Source organism: Thermobia domestica, chromosome 6 (genome assembly GCF_964235325.1).
Source record: "Thermobia domestica chromosome 6, izTheDome1.hap1.1, whole genome shotgun sequence".
Classification (NCBI taxonomy): domain Eukaryota; kingdom Metazoa; phylum Arthropoda; class Insecta; order Zygentoma; family Lepismatidae; genus Thermobia; species Thermobia domestica.
The window spans coordinates 51,081,078-51,105,798 of NC_137459.1; the positions used below are offsets into that span (position 1 = coordinate 51,081,078).

The window sequence follows — 24,721 nt, forward strand, 5'->3', positions numbered from 1 at the left end:
GCTGTGACGCGATATTGCTGTGTGGTAAATGGGTGTTGCTAAGCATGTGTACTACAGTACGAGTACACGAGCAGAAGACGGATGAATAAGTGAAAGAATTGGCAACACGGTGGCTCTCTCATTTGATAACAGCGTTTAAAAGAAGCTTGAAGCGCATCCTTCTATGCTACGTTGTCCCTTAGCATAACAGCTGTTGTAGAGGCGGTGCTAAGCTAGAACTTGCGACACTGCAGACTGTAGATAAATCGTACGGCTTCGAAGTCTTTGGAGTTGAAGAACAAATGTATGAATTATATGCTCAATTAGGGTGGTCAGATGTCCTGCTTTCGGCCGGACAGTCCGGCTTTCGGAGGTCCTGTCCCATGTCCGGTTTAGTAGTCGAGCCGGGCGCTGATTTGTCCTGCTTTTCAGTTTTGCCATTATAAATGTTAACTTTCCATTATTCTGATGGATCGATGGCTCCAGTCTCAGACATTTAAGAATTTGCAAATGATCCTGTTAGTTCTGTTGACGCTTGTAATATTAAATCCATTGACCTAGATGGACTTAACGAAGAATTCAAGGTGTTTCGAGAAGTACTAGCCTCAGATATGTTCAAGAACAGTACAACTATTGAAGAAAAATATTTAAAACTGTCCGAACGTGCGAAAACCAATCGAAAAAGGTTTTGAGAATTTGAAGAAAGTTGATTCATATATATATATATATATATATATATATATATATATATATATATATATATATATATATATATATATATATATATAAGTCGTAATGCTGCGAACGGGTGTTTCCATTAATACATGCTGCTTGGACAAAAGAACGCAATCAACTTAATATCTTCCAAGTTAGGTCCAAACTTTAAGCTTGTTACAACTTTGAATTTAAAAAAGTAAGAATGAAATGTGCAGTGACACATTTAAAGATATCTTGCAGAACAAGCGTCTATTGAAAGCCGCTCTAGGACCAGAGAAATATGAATGACGTAAGAATTTTAACATATAGATAGCTATTTCTAAGTGTAGCTTTTCCAGCTTACTTGAGCCAAAGATCCCTAAACGCAATTAATGAATTGAATTGTCATATGTGAGGAAAAAGGTTTACAAATTCATAAAGTCCGGCTTTCTAAGTCAATGTGTTCGTCTTTTCAATCATTGCCTTCTGGTCACCCTATACTCAATCCAGAGGGTTCTCTTATATTTGTTGGAATGTGTTCCCGCATGCATTTCATATTTAATTGTCTGTGAGATTTACGTCTCTGTCTGATAGAGCAAAATACAGTTTTAGCTGGTTTGAAACAGCCCTGACTTAATTCATCTGTTGGCGATTTTGTATTCAAGGTAGATTTTAAAGAATTTATATAAGTTATGAAATCTATAGTTTGAATATCTAGAAACAATAAGTTCTGGGCTATAATTTCGGAAAATTACAATAATATGATAAACCAAAAAAAAAAAACTTACCTGAATCCTTCGGTGGTTGCATTTTGTCGTAATTTTTCGGTTCTTCAGGAAGAATGTCTTGAAATTCTAATGGGCCATCAGCGATATTTCTTCTGAAACAAAACATACTTTTATTTTTCCTATACAAAATATACATAAATAATATACATACATTTATTATACCAGGAAACAGAAATATGAATATTTTAAAAAGCTCAAAGACAAAATTAATGTATAACCAGTGAAAATATTATTAGTAAGAAGTTCAACGTACAATAATATACATTTTTTAAAAATGATTTGTCGTTTTAGAAAACACGAACTTGCCTGAACATTTCGCATTATCAATGTTACTTCTCTAGAAAATACAATTTCAATCTGACAAGAGGTTTGAAGCAACCAATATATTATAATTTCGAAAAACCATGATTACATTATATAACGAGCTGAAATAACCATTCTTCGCATGAGTCAGATAAAATATCTATGTAAACAAACTGAACAACGAACGAAAAAAAATATCGATCATTTTCTACTACTTTTGCATATGCCGGTAAACGTCTCGAGAGACCCCCTGATTCGAATTTTGAAAAAAAAAAATCTCCTCTGGTCCCCAGCCAATGTAAACGCCTGTGGTAGTATCACCATTCATCTCAGCGACCGCGGAAACTATGGATTTGTCATTTTGGATTATTTTTACATGTAGCACCCCCCGAAATGAACCCTTGCCCGCATACAATGGTAGCTAAATTTGAAAGTCATCGATAATGGTATTGTCACCATTGATCTCAACTGAAAACTATGGATTTGACACTAATATCGGTCATTTTGGATTATTTTTACATGTCTCGGTATCCTCCCCCGGTGACTCTCTGCCCCTTGCCAAATGGGTGAATTTGGAAGTTAATGCGATCGGAGCTTCACCATTGATCTCAACGACCACAAAGACTATGAATTCGACACTAATACATTTTCTACTACTTTTCATGTCCGGGTAAACCCCCACCCCTGAAATCCCCTGATTCGGTTTAAAAAGAAAACACTTCGTCTTAGTCTGGGGCCTGGATCAAGGTACCAGTGACCAAAATTTGGTAACTCTCGGTCCACTCTTCTGTTCCTCAGGCAGCACACAGGCAGACAGATACACAAACAAAATATTTATTTTTATTTATATTACATTCTGAATTTAAGTTTAATAAAATGATAACAGCCATCACATTATATTTTTAAATTTGTAATACAGAAGAATATCGCTATATATATATATATATATATATATATATATATATATATATATATATATATATATATATATATATTCTAATGATGTGTATTCGTCTTAGGGAAAAAATAATCTGAAATTATACGTTGCGTTCTTAATTTTGTCCTTAAACCATATTTTCAAGAGTTGTGATTTTAAAGAGGAAGATGCATTTCAATTAAGTAAAAGAGCATTATATTTCATAATGAACAGCTTAACAAAAAATAGTATCATTTAGATTAGCTCAATTGTAGTACTCATTATTACATTTCTCATGCGAATTATGGTAATTAGAACAAACGAACCACAAGCATTGATAATAATTACCAGTACTTAAGATAAAGAAAAATTGATTGGTAGTTATTGGATCCTCAGATAAAGGCATGCTTAGAAAAAGAGGTAGAAACATAAAAGAAATAGAAGTTCGGACAATTGAGCGGAAACATAGACAAAACATACAGTAGACCTGATACGTTTCTCTACGTGTAATGTTAAGTAAAGGAACTAACAGACCATCCATTTTTGTGAAGGTTTCCGTAACGTTCTTGTTCTCCGTTTCCCCTGGTGAAGGAAAACACTGATCACAATCTAAAACCTTAGTCCACAAAACCGAGTAGAATCAGAAACAGTCTCTCCTACTCACACAACGATGCTCGTGGTTTCCCACCATCTCAGTGAACATGTAGATAACCTGTGGGTGTTGCTAAGAAAGTGGACGGTAAATTCAAGCCTAATGGAGGATTATGTCGCGGATATTAGAACAAGCGTATATACTGAATACATTAACCCAGTTGTTTATTACTGCTCAATGGAACCTTAAGTCCTTTTGCTGCTTATCGAACGTATAACCGCAAAAGATTGTGGCAAGCAAAGGCATCAGATGGACTTAACGAAATAAATATTTAACATACTGAAGGAAAGTTTAGTTTATTTCTGGAATATTTTCCATAATACTTTTTTTTTTTTTGAAATGGTATGCCCCACTTTCAGCACCATGATTATGCGAGACGTAGATCTATTTTAATGTAAGCTACCAATTGCATGTGCAACTACCAGCAAAAATTATATTCTCAACCTAATCTCTTAATGAAAAAAATATAGGTTTGATGGGCTCAAACTGCTCATTTTTTTTTTCTCCCCGAGGCTATTTGCAAAAGAAGCTCAAAATGGTAGCACGCAATTTTCCGGCGAATATATTCTACCAACAGCTGAAACTGGGAAGTCGAGAACGCTTATAATTCAGCCAAATGAGTGATTATATTGCAAGAGAAATAAAAAATAATTTTAAACAATGTTGAACAATAATGACAATTAATTCCATGTTTCAATCACTTTTGTGTGTCATTTTCGTTCATGTAAATTCCAAATGATAACCATTGTAACCCTTTAGCGCGCAGCTTTGCATATATACAAAGTTTACTTTGAAATTGTATTGCACCATATAGTTTCTAGTTCAGACATAGAAATGCAGCTTTGCGTATCAGCTAAGATGCCCTTTCACTAATGCAGTTCTGAATTTGCCGCTAGATGTCATAGTAAGCCAGCGTTGGACCCTTAGTCTTACTTGCTGCACGCGGAGTTACTCCATATTGTCACTTTTGAGATGTTTTGCTCGTTTACGTGGACAGCTTTGAACTGTTGACATTTTCTGTGTTATACAGAAGTCTAATGAGTGCAAAAGTGCAAGAAAGCTGACATTCGTCGCGTTTTATTGATTGTATCTGGTCTTAGTGGACTTTGCAGATGTCAACGCGCAACTTTGCTTAAACCCCATATGCAAACACCAAAAATATCCCATAGACCTTATATTATTTGGATTAATGTTTTTTTTTTTTTTTTTAATACCGTGTTCCTACACCGAAATCACTCCAAATTTTAAAAAGATCAGTCTTATCGGAAAAATGGTGCATTAAAGGGTTAAATCGGTAGTACAAGGTATCCTCGACCAGGAACGCACCCACAGGATTGAGTCCGCCGGGTCCGGAACCCCCGAAAACTGCCTAACTCAACATACATGTGTACACTTTCTCAATAAAATTATACTTGCTTAACAGGAAAATGATTGATGTAGCATTAAAATTTGATCTTACACTTCAGCTGTAGTTTTCTCTAGTTCTAATATTTCCAACAAACTTAAACTATGTCTGTCTGTCCGTCCGCCTGTCTGTTATTTGCGATTTCTTCAATCTTGAGCCCTCCATTCGATAGAACATCAAAAACTATATGATAAAGTGATAGATTTTTTTTGCGTCATTCTTACCGTTCCCGATATATTGGCCAAAGAAAATGACCGATTTCCGAAGATTTAAGTATCTACATCTCTAGAACCATAAGTCATAGAGAGATGATATTAGTGTTGACCAATACCAAAGAGGAGGGCTCATCAAATAGTAACCGGTAGCCCTGGACAACTGGTTACTGGCCAACTGGTCACCGCTATCCTGATATTGGCCAAAAAAGTCCGAATTTCGGAAGACTTAAGGAGTCATGTCTCGGGAACCGTAAGTCATAGAGAGATGATATTTCACGAATTTTTGCGAGAAACAGAAGAAGCTGTGGAGAAAAAGATTTGCTTTTACACGTAGGAGCAATCACAGTTATCCTTTCCGCTCCATCTCTCCATTCTTTTTAAAGTTCATTCTAGCAATGATCTTGGAGCAAACTCGACTTTGTTTTTGTTTGTTTGTTTGTTTTCCTGAAAATACAGGTAAAAGTATTTTACAATTACTTATCGTCTTTTCGGGCGCGGAATAATACCCATTCAATGCTGCATAGATGTAGTGGTTTGTGGTATTGCACCCCGCGAAGTTTATACCCCTCCGAACAAAAAAAATTATTGGTGCATTTTTGTGCGGAACAAATAAAAATCGTTTATAACTCAGCAAATAATGAGTTGAATTCAATGCGTTTTTTTTTTTTTTTTTTTTTTTTACTAAAGAGAAGGCAACTGAACAAATATTTATGCACGGAACAAAAATTCACACACAGTGACTCCAAAGTTAAACAAGTCAGACCGATAATCAATGTCTGGTGCGGTCTTATTCAAGAAGTGATTGTTGTCCCAAGATCATACCACGACCTCCAAAATCCTCTGCTCTGTCCTCATTGAATATTTAAAAAAAATCATAAAGGACAATGTTCATAAATGTACAGTACCGGATTTGGTTGATTTTTCTCGTAGGATTTTTTTGTGTTAAATAGTTACACCAGAGACGCATGAAAACATATAGCATGAGATAGAATTTGGTTTCGGCGTTTGTAGGGCAATACTTGATGTACAAGTATATATTTACTAATTACCATAAAAGCTGATGTATTATTATTACATTGTATTGTTATTATTATTATTTATATGCTTATTTTCTTATTTTCTATTTTACTTTTTTTATATATTATGCATATTTGTAAAATAATTGCTGGTTGGAAAACGAAACAATTCAGTTTAACGTCCCACGATTATGGCCTTCCAGGATAAGGGAGACGATGATTAAGGCAAGTGAATGGTGATGAAATAATTAGTGGAATAAGAATGTGGGAGGAAACGAGAGAAACCCTAAGAAAACGCATGAACACGATGTTGTTCACCACAAACTAAATTGGCCTTGGATTGAATCAAAGACCTCATGTGCCAAAGGTAAACGCTTTACCACTGAGCCAATGTGGCACTTAATTGCTGGTACAGACCTGAAGCTCTCTTCAACTAAAATTACTCAGAAACCTAGTAGCTGTTTCTAGTGTTCGAGGAGGCATGGGTCCGGAAATTGTTTACGAGAAAACCAATGATGTTCCTCTCTGCCTTTTAATATTGCCTTTGTCTACTTTTATATCTGCTGAGAGGTGCATATGACTACTCTATGGCCATAATTTTCCCTGATTGGATGTGGACATTGGAAAGCATACATTAATTTGAATAAACAAATGTTGATATTTAATGTATGTGATGGACAGGACACTACAGACAGAATTAATTTATTGCAACACTAACTAACGCCAAGTTCTACATCGACATATTGACGTAAAACATTTGTGGAGAGAAATGAATTGGACTACGAATCCTGTTTGTAATTTAAAACCATCTCAGTCTGTGTGTCACGGAATCCTGGAACGTTATAAAACTTTGCTTAAGATCTTTGTAATCTTGTTTGTAGAAAGACAACGACACAAAAATAATTTCTTATAATAAGCAGCAAATGTCTCAATGCATCGCGCTAATTAATAATACTAAACAGTCACCCTAACAGATGTCGCTACATGTGCTATCAATTGCCTAACTGACACTAACAGATGTCGCTACATTTGCTATCAGTTGCCTAACTGATACTAACAGATGTCGCTACATGTGCTATCAGTTGCCTAATTAATAGTAATATATGTCGCTACATTTGCTATCACTTTCCTGTCTGATATTAATAGATGTCATTACATGTGCTATCAGTTACCTGCCTGATAGTTTTGTTGTCAGTACATGCACTATCTAGTGCCTCCCTGATACTAATGCATGTATCTGTGTGTGCTATCATTTACATGCTTGATATAATAAATACCACACTATATGTGCTATCAATTGCCTGTCTGATACTAACAGATATCGCTACATGTCGCTACATATGCTCCCAGTTGCTGCCTGATACTAACTGATGCTGCTACATGCGTTTTATGTTGCCCTGCCTGATGCTAGTATTTGTCACTATATGTACTATCAGTTACCTGCCTGATAGTTTTGCTGTCACTACATGTGCTATCAATGTCTGCCTGATACTAATAGATGTCGCTACATGCGCTATCCGTTACCTGCCTGATAATAACAATTATTGCTACATTCGCTTTCAGTTGTGTGCCTCATACTAATAGATGTCGCTACATGTACTATTAGTTGACTGCCTGATAGTAATAGATGTAGATTTCTGTGGGATTATTGTCTATGAGTATGACGAAATACTTTAATAATTGCATAAAATATTGTATTGTATTTCGGATTTTTTTTTGCGCAAATTCAGACAGTAATAAACAAATTTTAATTAGACACGATTTTGACCTATAGTGTACACCGAACAAATGGCTTGAGCGTGGCAAATAGTACCATTTAAATTGCAAACAATATCTAGCAGAACAGCAGTAACATTAATGCAAGTTACAGCTGTATACAAACTTTGTCAGGGTATAACAGGATTGTAATTTATGCAAAGCGTGGTTGACGTGTTTCAAAAGAATGGAAACAGGTTAAGAGTAATTACAGCTTTCTATACGCACGTACTTGAATTTCTGCTAAGCTTTATTTTTAATGAATTTTGTTCACAATGTTGTGAAATAATGGTCTCTTAAATTGCTTGCTGAATTGGTACACACAAATAGAAAATTCAGTGTTTTAAGCATTCAAATGGTTATTAATTTGAATGGTTTTATTGACGTTTTCAATTTTCACAGAAACGAACGATTTTCTTAATCATGCTCTGTACACTGGAGTTTCTGTTTCGGTTTTCTATTAAGTGCTAACAATAGATTTAATTAACCAGAAAAAATTAGGAAAGTTGATGAGATGTTTTGGTCTTTAAATTTTGTTATTTGTTACTTCAAAATTCTAAAATGTAGAAAAAATATTTTATGTGTGTTAACAGTAACGACTTAGAAACTATTATTTAAAAAAATGAAGCTCGTCAAGAAAGAAGAAGGTGTGGGATCATAGTGGCCAAATATTCGCTTCTAGTCAGAGTTCTCTGGTTCCATTCCATTCCATGTAAGCTAGTAGTAGATAACTACATATTATTGGGTTTTCAGAGAGTATTCCGTTTTCTTCCAATTCTTCGCTGTATCAAGTCTTTCATAATTAGTTAATTTCATAAATCATGTGTCTCCTTAGTCACTCGAACATACCAGTCGGACATAAAAAAGAAATGTGAATATTTAATTTTATGTCCCACAACGAAGTATACTCTATACGACAAACTACTCATTTCAACAAAGCTCTTGCCACATGGCTGAACATAGGAGGAAGCGAGTCAATTTTATGTCCTATTGACGAATATGAACATGAAAATGCTTCATTATCCTTCATTTTATAGTAACTTATTTAAATTCACCATTTAAAAAATATTTCGTTTATATCTTTATATACATGCATCAACTTGGTTATATATATAGGGTGTTTCAAAACAGCACCGACAGTTGGGTGGTGATTAGTGACACCAATATAAGACAAAATTTATAGACCAATCTGGGTGCACAAATGCTTCCTTTCCGAGTTATAGGCTGCCGGAAACATGAAAAACATGAAATTTAAAGGCCCAGAACTATACAACCTACCGTAGTCGAGTCAAGACTTCACTTAGGAACTGATATGTGCTCTATCCAAATATTCAAGTTACAGAATCCTGTATTACTTCCGGAAGAAGTTTCATAAAGGTAGTAGGAGAGTAGTTCAAATTATATGCCTGTAGCCAGACTCCCCCTCTAAAAATTGCTTCGTGGGTATCTTAGGATCTTGAAACATGTATTTTTGGATAGCACACACATTAGTTCCTAAGTGAAGTCTTGACCCAACTATGGTAGATCCCATAGTTTCGGAGCTATAGACCTTTAAAGTTCTTTTTTTTTTCATGTTTTCGTCAGCCTATAACTCCGAAAGGAAGCATTTGTGCTCCCAGGTTGGTCTATACTTTTTGTCTTATCTTCGTGTGAGAAAGCACCTCCCAAACGTTGTCGGTGTTGTTTCGATACACCTTGTACAGGGTGTTTGAAAAAGAACTCCCTAGTTCTAAGTATAAATTTAATTGGAAAATGAATGAAAACTTCTATCAATGAGTACATATCATGAAAGAGAATTCCTTCAAGTTTTGTCTAATGTTGGTAGACTTCCATGTGGGATCCATTTGTGGCCCTGCACAAGTCGGGACGATATTCCACTTCTCGCCACGTATTCACCAACATTTCAGGTGTAACTGTCCCAACCGCCGCGACGATTATTTCCTGTAAACGATTGATGTATCTGATCTTTTCACTGTACATAACAATTTTTATGTGGCCCCAAAAGAAAAAAAGTCCAGTGGGGATAAGTTTGGGATTCGTGGTGGCCAAGATATTGGGCCAGCTCTGCCTACCCACCTCCCTGGAAAGCGAGTGTCAAGAGGAGCACGCACATGGTTACTGTAATGAGGTGGGGCGCCATCTTGTTGGAAAACCACAAGCCCCTTTTCTGCCTCAATATCGTCCATTTGGGGAAAGACGTACTCTGTCAGCATGTCATAGTAAACGTCCCCGTTTATTGTTTTTTTTTTCTACAAAAATGAAAGGACCAATCACACGATCTTCCATCAAACCGCACCAGACATTAAGTTTGGAAGAGTCACGTTGATGTTGAATTACTTCATGTGGATGCTCTGCCCCCCCAAAATTCTGCAGTTATGACGATTAACTCTTCCACTGACATGAAATGTACTCATCAGAAAAGATATATATATATATATATATATATATATATATATATATATATATATATATATATATATATATATATTAATTGACATCATCATCAATTGTGTGTAGAAAATCAGCAGCAAACTCGTACCTTTCGTTTTTATCAGTGGGTTTAATTTCATGTAACAGTTGCAAATTGTAGGCATGCAACTTAAGTCTTTTACGCATAACATCATACACAGTACCTTAGGCACTCCTAATTGTAGACTACGTCTGGCCAATGACTTCTTCGGGCTCCAAACACAAGAAACACGGATCTGTTCAACAACATCTTCAGAAGTTCTAGGTATACCTGGTGATTTTTCTTTTAAAACACTACCAGTTTCCTTGAAAGACTTTAGCGAATGACGGATACTTTTTGCACCACCATCCTGACGTCCAAAATTACGTTGCACTGTTATAACTGACTCAGTTTTCACAAGCCAAATAACACACTGCGCTTTCTTTTACGGAGTACACATTGTTGCTGAGTTGCTCTGCACTGCACGCCTGTCTGGACTGAAATGAGGAAACAGAGGAAAAAACAGCACTGGTGCCATCTCAAGGTCAAGCAGACCTGCCAACTGCAGGGGAGCCAAACTTGGAGAATTGATGAATCAAACACTACAAACTAGAATAGTGTATGTCATTTTTGTACAGATTCTAGGACACATTAAAACTAGGGAGTTCTTTTTCAAACACACACACTATATATATATATATATATATATATATATATATATATATATATATATATATATATATATATATATATATATAATTATATATATATATATAATTATTTGCATACTTGGTGCATATTTTGGTTCAGTACCAGTACATACATTATATTAACATTAATTCTGGTATTTCTTAGAATTATATTTTTAAAAAATAGAAACCTTGGTTTAATGTACTAAATAAAGAGTGAAATATTGATCAAAATTTTATTTTATTTTATTTATTTATTTATTTATTTATTGTTCTATTAAAGCAAGTTTAAGAAGGTTTCGCAAATATACATATTTATTGAGTCCTGTTCAAGTCAGAGACTAATTTTGCGAAAATATCATTATTTTATTGCATTTTTTAAAATTTTATCTGCGAAATGAGTGAATTTTAGTGAAATTCTGTAGCTAATGTATATTAGTGACGTAATTAAAGTTGTGTATCAACAAAATTAATTAAGATGTAGTAGTTTCAACCAGAACACAATTCGCATGTGTCACACAAAAACGTTACGTGTTACGTGTCAATTTTTTTAAAATTATCTACTTTCGTCCATGTACCAGACAAAAAGTTTAAAGGTCAACTCCATCCAATACATTGTTGACTCTCTACTTTCTTGACCGGTTAGTACCAGGGTCTATATGGATATATAGAGAACCGGTAGGTTCTGTAGGTCACGAATACCTTGACTTCGATGTCACAAAGTGAGGTGTGTGCGAACAGGAGTCGAAAAATCAATCAACCGTCCCGACAGTTTTGTGATAACTTCTCGGGTCACTACGCGCCATTGGAGGCTTAAGGTGGAGATCTTTGGCTCTATACTTAACTTTTGACTCTGTTGCGTAATTCTATACCAAACATTACCCACGAAACCACAGAGATCCGGAGGATTCCGACAAGAAGTATTGATAACCGGCCCAGAAGCACAGATTGTTTAGCGCCAGCTGAGTTTTCGTTTGTGTGTGTGTGAGGGGAACTGAACCTCTCCCATAACACACTTCTAGCTACGGGCCTGCTGGATATCACAACTAACGCCAAGAAAATTCCAACTGGAACTATAGTTGGCTGAAAAGTTTATGATATCTAGACATAAAATGTTTCAAAAACACATATTTGGTTTGTTGCTCTTATATAATTATTAATCTTTTTTTTTTATTGATGTGTTTCATAAGGATCAGGAGATAAAATCAAATCAGTATCAATCGTTTGCAAAGCATAAAAGGTGGCTGTAACATTTCTGTGGCTGTGCTAATTGATCTTAGTACAATATTAAAAAAAAAAAAAAAAAAATCGGGGTTGTTACATTCGAATTTTACACTCGTAGTGTTTTAGAATTATGATAATTATGTAAAACCAAATACAAAGAAAAAAGTTGTTCTTTTGGTTATCAGGTGTGCCACTAATATTATTAATATTATTGCGCAATGTAATCTGAGCCATAATGAAATCCTTATCGTCCTGCAAATAAGATTTTAGTGATTCTAGTATAACGATCAGCTGTGACCGAGAATTGCAACAAATGGCGCCGCATTCACACTAGCGATATCCACAATGGCTATTGGATGGTGTAACGCCACGGAAGGAGACAGAGAAAAGAGTCAGTGTCAAGCTTTGCAATAAAAAAAAAAAAAAAAAGAGCTTCATGAGTAGATTCATCTGAAAATTTCATTCGACCCGCTATCATTCCTAATATTGCCTCTGGACTAATGTAAAACAAAAATGTAATGGTTTAGTAAACCTTTTAATTACAAGCAGTGTTTACATCATATTTCCAAAGAACGGAATTCCAATATTGCAACTTTAACTTAACGCGGCAGAATACTATGTACTACATAGAATAACACACTTCGGATTTTGAAAGTATTTCGGAACACTGATTTTCTTTCTTTCTTTTTTTCTATTTACCTAATTTTATGCATAGCATTTCCTGTGTAACTTCCCAATAACAAGTCAAATATTAACTTATTTCTTTTTAATCATTAATCTATGCACTTTAGAATATTTTCTGTTTTACTGTTGTGGTGTTTTTCAAAGAATGAAGCCGTTCAGCAAGTGAAATAAACAAAGAAATCCACCACTAGTATTTGGAGGAACCTTTTTTTTTATCTTGAATTTCCTGCTAATTCTTATAATCGGCCTTGCATTTTTCAGTCTTCTGTACTTTTTTATTGATCACAGAAGTTTGATCGGTTTATATATGACATATTTAGCGACGCTGCTGTCACCTGTGCAGTTGATGAAGAACTAGTAACGACTCTACAGGGGAGAAAGTGAATGTTTTCCGATGGCTTTACCTACTACTGGATGGTCTCTAGACATGTTGTATTGTACTGTAGGCAAGTAAGATAAATCTATTAGTTTTAGTATTGAAAAAAAAAAAAGCTAACCCTCCTCTTATCTATCAAATAAATTAAAGGCAGTGTGGCACAACCATGAAACCATTGTCCTTTTCAGATTATTATCTCATATTCCAGGTGCCAGTGTATCGTGCTGGTCCTAGTGAAACGGAGTCTAAAGTGAGCCATTATTGAGGGGGAGATCATATTTTTCTATACACTCACACTTTTTGTACAATCTAGCAATGAGATAGTGTTGGGAAAATGATATCCACCAGTTATGATTTCAGAAGATTATCTCCAGAAGGGACTTTGATACACTGGAGGTGAAAAGTAGTACTACAAAATTTCACCTGGCTACCCCCAGAAATCGTCACTGGGTGTAACCAACAAGGAACACAGTTAAAGGCATCAGGGTAAGCAACTGACACAGTAACATTTTTCAAGTAAAGGGTCAGTTCGATGTTACCACTGAAAGTGTCACCTGAGATGTTTCGTGGAGTTTGTCGACCAGCAAATCAGTAGAGTCCACCACCACAACGTATCATGACACGGATATTAAATTTGGCACAGTATACTGCCAGCCACGTCTTTCGTTGCGTTCTATATAGGGACACGGTTCACAGACTCCTCCGGCGCCGTGTTGGAGAACGTAAGACAAATTGCTACAAACTGCTACAAATACGCTTAACGAGGTCTAAATAGAATACAATGACACATTGTATCAGATTTTTTTTTTCATGCATAATGCTATCATTCGGGAAATTACGTACCGTGAGGGCTCTTGCAAGGGACTTAACAAAGTTGTACCAAATTTACGGAATATTTTTTTCGGAGGGGAGAAAAATATTTCGCAAGATATGGCAACGAGGGAAAGTTGGAGGTTCGTCAGGTGGACTAAAACGTGAAGGCTGTCTACGTCCAGAAATCCACCATCCATGAAATCCATCTTTCACTCATTTGCACAGATTCAACAAGAAACATGGACAAAGTCTACAGCTATATCGTCAAATCATCCCTCCAGTTCATCATGACAAAGAGTACGGTCCAGGAATCTCTATCATTTCCTTCCAGGACACTCTTGTAGAAAGCATTGCTCGCCTATGAAAAGCTTGTATGGAAAAAAGGGATGGAATTTCTATGTCTGTGCTCCAACGTTGTTTGTTTCAGTTGAAGCTGTGATACCGGAGGATAGTCCATAATGCTGGTGCTCCGATACAACAGCATGTGGTGGTGGCATGTTTTAATATAATAAGCACACTTTGAAAATTGCCTCGATATAACTTTCTGTAGATATTTGTTTTTTCTCCATCCTTCATTTGAGTTTTTTTTTAATGGAATGAAAGTACACACATACATACACACACACACACACACACACACGTATATATATATATATATATATATATATATATATATATATATATATATATATATATATATATATATATAGTACGAGGGTTATCCAGAAAGTAGATTACGTTTTGGAATAAAAAATCAACAAAGTATAGGAAACAAATTTTATTATATACAGATGAAAGCCACACACAAATACTACTTTTCGACATAGTCACCATTCAAATTAAGGCATTTATCGTAGCGATGTACGAGCTTGGAAATTCCTTCGTCGAAAAATTCGGCCGCCTGCGACTTCAACCACTTCGTTACCTCTTCTTGCAGCTGTTCGTCGTCATCAAAACGCTGCATAGCCAGCCACTTCTTCATTGCTGGGAATAGGTGGAAGTCGCTCGGTGCCAGGTCGGGACTGTACGGCGGATGAGGAAACAACTCCCACTGAAAAGATTCAAGAACTTCACGCGTGACATTTGCCGTGTGGGGCCGGGCGTTGTCGTGAATCAACAAGATCTTAGAGCTCAACATTCCTCTGCGCTTGTTTTGAATTGCTCTTCTGAGGTTTTGCAGAGTTTGGCAATACCTTTGAGCGTTTATTATAGTGCCTCTTTCCAGGAAGTCCACCAAAATCACACCTTTTCTGTCCCAAAAAACAGTCGCCATCATCTTCCTTGCCGACATTGTTTACATGCATTTCTTGGGTTTTTGGGGAGAACCTGTGTGCCCCCACTGCATTGATTGCAATTTCGTTTCACAGTTCACGTGTTTCACCCATGTTTCGTCACCAGTAACGATGCGATCGAGTAAAGAGTCACCATCCTTATTGTAGGCGTCCAAAAAGTGCAACGCTGCAGCCATTCGCTGATTTTTGTGGTCCTCTGTCAAGATTTTTGGAATCCATCTTGCACAAAACTTGTGGTAACCAAGCTTTTCGCTGATGATTTCGTGCAACAAACTTCGCGAAATTTGTGGAAAACTCAAAGAAAGTTCCGTTATTGTGAACTTTCGATTTTCACGGACTTTAACATCGACTTTTTGGACAAGTTCGGCAGTCACTTTGCTGGGTCTCCCACTTCGATCTTCGTCGTGAACATTGGTTCGGCCATTTTTAAATCTTATGACCCACTGTCGCACTCCACCTTCAGTGATAATGTTGTCCCCATACACTTCACACAGCTGCCGATAGATTTCTATCGGTTTACAGTTTTTTGCTGTCAGAAACCTTATTACTGCACGCACCTCGCAGCTCGCGGGATTTTCAATTAACGCAGACATTTCAAACCGTCACAGTATCTTAACGGAGCACAGCACGAACCTCTCACTAGCACGGCTAGATGCCGACTGAGCTGCGCAACGCTCTGACCCCAAGATGGCCGCGCTAGCCCCGCCCCTAGCGGACACAGACGAAAACGTAATCTACTTTCTGGATAGCCCTCGTATAAGGCAGGGCTGAAAAAAACATGTTTTTCAAAAAAAGAACGTTTTTTATGTTTAAAATATTTTTGTTTAAAACAAAGTACTTTGTTTTAAACAAAAAAAACATGTTTAAAATGTTTGTTTTGTTTAAAACAATAACCTAAACAGGCATATGCATTACATTTTTACACTCTTAGTTATTGCTTACCATCTATATTCAACCACTAGATCAAATTTCGGGAACTTCCCTAATCTCGATCCGCCCAAATGTTCAATTCCGGAGAAAGAAATCGGGATTTTCCCGATCTCCGTTCACAGAATATGTAGTTTAGTTTCTTTTTGTTACGTTCCACTGGTCGTCTGCATTCTTAATCTTTAAAGGCCCATTGACGCAACTGCTGTGTCAGGGCTTTAAACCTCAAATTAAGGCTGGAAGATGGTTTTGGTACCTATTTATTCCTGAAAGATGCAGCTTTGCTGGTGTGCATGTTATGTATCTGGGAAGAGGGTAAATATCATTTTTTTTCAACAGATTTTTGGCGGCCATTTTCCCTCTTGGGGGATAGATTCATAAAAAATTGTTACGCGAAGCAATGAAGTAGGCCTCTACATGGTAATATTGTTTATGTGTACTTCTTGCTTATATGGAGTAGCAGGAAGGGGGCAAAGTTAGCCAATTTTTGGTGTTTAAGTTTTTTGACGTAAATTACATTCATTTTTACAACAAACATCAATAGCTCAGTCCTTAATTAAGCTAGAAAGATGATTTGGTACCAAAGTATTTTTGAGGGATGAAGCTTTCCGTTAGTTGCATTTTATGGGGTACATATGTACGGCCGAGAGAGGGATGAAGTTTTTTTTTTTTTTTTAAATTTTTCATCAATTTTTTTTCATCAGGTTTTCCTTCCCCCTTTGTGGTAATCCATAAAAATTGGTATGTGAAGCAATGAAGTAGTCCCCTACATGATAGTAACCTGTGTATGTACTTGTTGTTTATAGAGGAAGAAGGGGTCAAATTTGGTTAATTTACATTTATTTTCGGGACGGTCCCATATAACACAAGATATATTTCACTGAAGTGGTCTAGAAGCATAATTCTTTTTCTTATACATGATGTGTGCAGCAAAAATGATTTGCATATGGACGTGGTACTATAGTGGGGGAGGGGAGAGAATGTCTAATTTAGCGTTTCCCAACCGGTGTGCCGTGAATGGGCCGTTGGTGTGCCGCGAGGAATCGAAACAAAATTACTAATTTTATAGCAATCAAAATGCAATACGGGTGGGAATCCAAGTAACACCCGTAGTGTGCCGCAAGTTGAAAAAGGTTAGGAAACGCTGGTCTAATTCAATGAATGTTTTTCTGCGCATATATATATATATATATATATATATATATATATATATATATATATATGTATTTGATATTTCCTACATAAAATGAATTCATTACGCAATGGCAGCAATGGTTACCATTTCTTATATTATTGTAACACGTATGTGGCCTACACATTAGCATCATTTTGTCAGCGTAGGGTGACTGCAAGGGTTGCCAGGGCTCCGCAAAGTTAATATTTTCATATTTTTAATGATTCTTTATGTCTGTTCTTTTTCTACGAATACGGCGGGAATTTCACGAATGTTACTTCATTGGAGTTTGTGGTCTATAAGCTTCCTAATGGTGTATAACTCATGACTCTGTGATAATTAGGGGAGTCACCAGAGCCCCAAACGTGAGAGTCTAGGTCCCTGGCAGGTGTCTAGAGTTAATTATGTTGTTATGCCCTGGACACTGACCATTGTTAGCTATCCATGTTGCAGATAGAGATGTATCTTGAAAACTGTTTAGTTAAAAAATGTCATTTGCTCCTTTTAGGCTAGTCACTGCTCTTTTCTATGAGCTGTATTGTATTTGTCAGAGTATTTCTTCTAGCTTATGATGTGAGAACTGTTCATTATTATGGAAATGATAGTGATCAAAAAATACCCAAGTTTTGAATTTGTGAATTTGAATCTTAGAATAGTGTATAGTGTGTTTAACCTCCGTTATTCATGGAAATTAAGAAATGTTCAAATACTTCACTTGAATTTCTGTTGGTTTAGTTATACCCACACTGATGTGCAGAATTTCGTTCAGTAATTGCTGTTATAATAATAATACAACTCTGCTTGTAATTTACTCCATGCACAAATCCTGCGGAGGATTGGTTGTTTGTTAGAAAATTAAATTAGCTTCTTCAATCTGATATTTTAGTTGTTTTAAACATGTCCAACCATCATCGAAAAAAAACACGTTTAAAACAATTTGTTTAAAACGTTTAAAACAAACTGAATAAAACAACAACCCTCGTTTTAAACATGTTTTAAACACTTGTTTTAAAAATTTTGTTTTAAACATATCAACCCTGGTATAAGGTAGTCTAAAATGTATTGAGCCTTTTGTGCACGAGATGGCGTTAGTGTCCTAAATTTCATTATATAAGAGTCGCAGCGAGTCCGGTTAGCGTCGTTTGATAGATAACAGTTAAATGTATTAGATGTGCAAAAAAGTGTTGGAATCCTTAGGTTCATGTTTAAGGCATTGCAGTGTGAAGATAATTGAACTTTCCGCAAAACTGCGCTTACTTTAAAGTTTTGTTTCGATGAAGATGCAAATATTGCACAGGGCCGTGAAAAAAATTGGTGTTGTTTATGTACAATGCTCTCATAAACAGCAGCCAAAAATTCGTTCAGGAAATATCAATATCTAAGACGCTGTACGTATTAGGAAACCGATCAGAGCAAACGTTGATGATATTCTGTAAAAGGAAAATCCATCAAGACGGGTGTGTAAGCAGTGATAACATCACCAATGTACCATCATCATTTCATCATCAAACAGTGTTAAACTATTTGGAGAAAGCTGGCTAAAAAAAGGTGCTCGATTTTGGGTGCTACATAATCTGACTTAAAAACATTTACTCCATCGAATGTTTATATTTCAATTTCTAGTGAAACGTAAAGAACTCGAACCATTTCTGAAGACATTGATCACGAGTGATGAAAATATAATAACCTGTGACAAAAATGTACCAAAAGGATCGTGGTTGAAGCGAGGACAAGCTCCGCAGTTTGCCAAAAATCCCACACTGACGACCAGGAAGATTATGGTGTGCATGTGATGGGATCGGAAGGACACTCTGCATCACGAGCTGCTACCGATTGTCGAACTTGAAGCGTCGACAATTAGCGCCAGTGCTCGTAGCAAGTACAAAAAATCGACCAAAACTGGTCAAAAGAAAGCGTGTCGACCCATGTCATATATAACGCTGACAGCACCAGACCGCATGCAACTTTGACGGCACGTGAGAGTTAGCAGAACTTGACTGGAAAGCATTGATATTTCCACCGTATAACCCACACTTGGCATCGTCAGGTTGTCATTTATTTCGGCCTCTGCACAATTCTCTGAATGGTGTTAAATTAGTTTCAAATGAGGCCTATGTATACCATGTATCACAAGTTTTTTTTTTTTTTTTTTTCTTCAGAAACGACTAAAGATCTATAGTGAGAGGATTACGATGTTGCCATAAAAACTGCAGAACGTCTTCTAGCAAAATTACGCATATGTAGCTTTATGGGGTTATTTTTAAATCACAATAAATGTATACCCAATTTTGTCTTCTAAAGCCTTAATACTTTTTAAACAACCTGTAAGCGTGGAGATGAATGGAGAGAATTAGCTGGGTCCAGCGGAAAACGAATGACAGGGTGTTAGAAACGATGGTGGAGAAAAAATTTTAGATGTCATTAAGAAGAGAAAGGGAAACAGTATCATTGGCTAAGTATGAACTGTATCATGAAGGACGTGCTAGAGCATGTGGTGGCTGGAAAGAGACGGGGGGAGCGAAGGAGACTACATTGGAGGGACGATATGAAAACAGAAAATATTTCGAAAAGAAGATGAGGTTAGTAGAAGACCGCGGCACATGATAACTTCTCAGTTGCGGCAAGTGACCTGTCAATAATGGCAGAATACCTATGATGATGATGATGATGATAAAATCAATTAAGTGCTAGATATACTATTTTCACAAGCGAGGATCTCACATTTTACCGATCCCCAACATGTTTCCTTCTTTCTATATTTGATTTGGGGCCGCGGTGGCTCAGTGGTAGAGCGTTCACTTCTGGTGCTTGGGGTCTCGGGTTCGATCCCAGCTTCCACCAAGTGAACTTTGTGGTGGACAAACACCGTTTTCTTGGGGTTCTCCCGTTTCCTCCCACTTCCTTCATTCCACCATTTCATTCATTACTCATCATCACCGTCTCATTTAGCCTAACCGGCATCACCGTCTCATTTCATTTTTTTCTATATTTGATTTGGAAATAGTTCCTTCTTTTTTCTATTACCATGCTGTTGTAGTTTTTTATATTGCAAATCTTCATTTTTTTTAAATGATAAAGCACATCAACCTGGAATGACTTTGTACTTTTTCTAATGTTTGTATCAACCCAGATATGCCACTTGAAAAAAAAAAGTAATACTTACCACTTAATTTGCATGGTGCGTTGTGACGATAAGACTATCCTATATACTGAACAGAGATAGCCAAGCTCCAAATATATATATACTGGCGCTCACACACCATAAAATGTATATTTTTAGTATGTGTTGCGATGATAAGGGAGGTTATATGAAGTGACATACCTCTATGTATTATAAACATGGACTTAAATTGTAAACTTTTCGCATTTTTTTTTATTTTAAAAAAATAGTCATCAACGCTAAATGTTGACTTCAGATTACAGGAAGAAAGGGAAAGAACAAACTAGTTGTGTTTTCTTGATAATTCATAATTCCGATTTCATCAACGAAAGCTTTTCTAAAGTATTAGCATTAAAATAATTTCTTAACATACGGAAGCATACAATATCGTATATTTCTGGTAATGAGACATCGAAATTTTATTTCTCTTTCTGAGAGAAATTTTTTACTTGATTTATGACTTTATTTTACTTCATTATACAGCAATACGGTTATTTACGAAGAAAGCTTATTTTAAAATATGATCTATCCTACTTCTTGGGTTCCTATAAGAGGAAATTGTTTCTAATCTTGGATTGAGCTTGCAATCAGGGGTAATAAAAGTAATTTATCTGAATATGAATCTATAACCCACAGTTGTTATTTTAGTAATAAATCAGTTTTAAATAAGTGGGGCCTGTGGTGGCCATCACTATTTAAGCAATTTAAAGAAATGGGAGTACCAAAGTCTGTGTATGAATTGATGATAGATTACTGTACCGATAGGAACATAACATACATAGCACCAAATAAAATTATAACTACATATAGTACAAAAGGATGCCCACAAGGATCCATATCTGGCCCTACATTGTGGGATATTGTAATAGATCCATGTCTGGAAATGTCTTAATCGACTTGAAGAAACAGAAGGAGTAGTTGGTTATAGTGTTGTCAGCATCTTCAAGACACGAATTAGAAAGATAGGGAAACATAATACTAGAAAAGCTACAAAAATGGTTTTCAACAAATAATTTAACTCTTTCTGGAACAAAAACAAAGTATAAAATTTTTGGACAGAAAATTCGAAGAGATCATATTCTAAAGATATCCAACAAAAAGGTAAACAGAGTTAAAGTGTTTAAGTACCTGGGAGTATAGATAGATGAAAAATTAAATTACCGAAAACATATAGAGGAGATTACGAATAAGAGCAAAAAAAGTAGCACACAAATTACTAACAATAGCAAGAAGGGACTACCAAATCCCTAAGAGGATATTGCAAACTTACAACAAAACAGTGATCATGCAAGTACTCAGCTATTGTGTCAGTGTCTGGTGCCACATACTCTTAATGAACATAAAACTAAGACAAACAATAAATCGGGCACAAAGAGGGGTACTTATAAGAATCCTAAATGTAATTAAAACCATGTCAACGGAGGCTCTACAGGTACTGGCTCAGGAAGAACCAATACATTTCCAGGTACTAAGACAGGCCTATAACTTGTGGGCGAAAAATAACGAAATTACAAATATTTTATAAATACTGACGAGCGAACCTATCCAAGTGCAACTCTGACTTCGAGTCGAGACTATGGTCGTTGGATACCTTGTCCCGAAAGAACATAACACGAAAAGTGATACATCCTCGATCGCAACCGTTGCAGAGATATAAGCGTGAAAAGTTAGAAATTGAGCTCCATACTATACATTACAAAGTCAGCTTCCGGGTCAGATTTTTCGGAAACGGCCAGGTAAGGAAACTCAGCGAATACATATCAAATTAGTTTTGGGATCCCACCACCTTTTGAATGAAAAAATGTTGCCCCCGGGGCACTCGCAGGGTCCCAGGCGGGGTCCAACTCAAAATTGGCAAATGGAACCGGGGGTCAAGTAGCATATTGTATGAAAGCTATTGTTAAATAAAAGAAGATAGAACAAATCTCAACTCTCTATGATGACCCTGTGCAAACGGACAACTGGTCAAAATGTCAATACAACCTACATCAGACAATATATGGCCACTCTTCTAAATCCGTTAAGTTGAGATTTGTTCTGAGGATTCTGTGTCTGAGGAACAAATTGTATATTTTGTCTAATTAATCTATTGCAACCAGTAGTTATAGATGTGCTACTCAAATTTGAGAGTTGAATTCCTATGGTTTGGATGTCTACCATGGTTTCACACTGTGAAACGATATTAACTTTTTTTTGACGAATTCATTTATCTAGATCTGGTGTCTGTGCCTAAGTCTTTCTTCTTGAGAAATACTGTATTACATACTGTAATGTTATCCCTTCCTTGTCGTACTTCTTACTTTTACATTTACACAAGTACATTATATTTTTTTTTTATTTTTTACGTCCTTATTGATCACCAAGTTTATTCGGATTAATTGCATATGCGTAATAGAATATACCATTTCTTCAATGCTTTTGTTACCATTTCGTCAATGATGAATTCTGTCGAGAAACTGGAAGTCTAAAATATATAAAACGATAATCATGCCTGTTGCTCGGTATGATTGCGAAACATGGTCTCTGACTCTGAGGGAAGACCATAGACTGAAAGTATTTGAGAACAAAATCCTGAGACGAATATTCGGACCCAAGAGGAATGGGAATAGGGAACGGCGGGAACTTCATAAAGAGGAACTACATAATTTAAACGGTTTATCAAACATTGTTAGGATCATCAAGTCAAGGAGGCTTAGGTGGGCAGGTCGTGTATCCAGAATGAAGGAAACTAGGAACACTTTCAGAGTCTTAACTGGAAGACCAATCGGAAAACGTCTATTAGGAAGACCTAGGCGAAGAGGGGAGAACAATGTTAAGATGGATCTCGGAGAAATCGGAATACAAACTAGAAACTGGATCCAGTTGGCTAAGAATGGAAGTCAGTGTGTAGGGAACAGTCTGGGTTCCGTAGGCCATAGAGTTATAGTTATTTAGTTAGTTAGAGTTTAGTTACCATGTGCGATCCACAGAATGAGCTCGCTATTTTGGACGCATAATCAACCAGTTGAGAATGCTCCCGAGAACATTGCCAGATTGTACTTAAAAATAATGGAGCGGGAAGGATAACTGTGATTGTTCCTAGATGTAACAGTAAATCTTTTTATCCATATCTAGTTCTATTTCTCTCAAAAATTCGTAAAATATCATCTCTCTATAGCTTACAGTTCCCGAAATATGGCTCCTTAAATCTCCCGAAGTTTGAACCTTTTGGCCAATATCTGGGTAACGGTGGCCAGTAGGCCAGTATTCAGTTGCTCAGAGGCCACGGTTACTTTTTGGTACTAAATGTTCACCATTCTCTTAGATATTGATTAACACCAATATCATCTCTCTATGACTTACAGTTCCCGTGATATTGGCCAAAAATAGTTCCGATTTCGGGAGATTTAAGGAGCCAAATGTCGGGAACCGTAAGTAAAAGAGAGATTGTGTTGGTGTTGATTAATACCTAAGAGGATGGTAAACATTTTGGTACTGATATTAATTGGTGGCCAATGGCCAAACCAGTGGCCACCGTTTACTATTTGGTGCCAAAATATTTACCATTCTCTTAGGTATTGATCAACACCAATATCATCTCTCTATAACTTATGATTCCCGAGATATGTCTCCTTAAATCTCTGGAAATCGACCATATTTTGGCCAATATATCGGAAACGGTAAGGGAGACGCGAAAAATTACATCGCTTTCGCAGATAGCTTTTGATGCTCTATCCAATGCAGGGTTCAAATTTGAAAAAAATCGCAAATAACAAACAGACAGACACTCAGAGATTGAGAATGCAGTAACGAACTTCTTAAGATCATTGAAAATACTAACATTGTCATACATTTTCAAATACTCAGTACATACGACATTCAGTTTCAAACAATGCTCATGGGAGGCACGGTACTTTAGTGATAGAACATTTATTTCTAGTGCGTTGGATCCCTGGTTCGATATCCGGACAAATAAGATTATGATAAACAACATAAACTTATTGGGGTTTTCTCGGGATTTTCCCCGACAATATATTCCAGGATAATAATGCGCCCAATCACAACAGTGAGTGAAGCTGAACACCTCTCCTGGCCCGCCTTATCCCGAGGCGTTAAAATTACTGAACATATGTGGACCATTTTGTTAATACGAATCTAGAGCAGATTTCCGCCGCCATCTTTTATCATGGAAGTGAATGATGCACCGACTGGCAATGATGTAAAATTCC

General features: G+C 36.4%; 1 protein-coding gene across 1 annotated transcript in view; it reads right to left on the reverse strand.

Moving 5' to 3' along the window:
• LOC145687983 (glycine receptor subunit alpha-2-like) overlaps positions 1–24,721 on the reverse strand; it is a 1,333,907-nt gene that overhangs the window by 866,469 nt on the left and 442,717 nt on the right. The window contains exon 2 of the mRNA XM_081761626.1: positions 1,464–1,555. Within this exon, the coding sequence (XP_081617752.1) occupies positions 1,464–1,555 (92 nt within the window). The remainder of the gene's footprint in view (positions 1–1,463; positions 1,556–24,721) is intronic.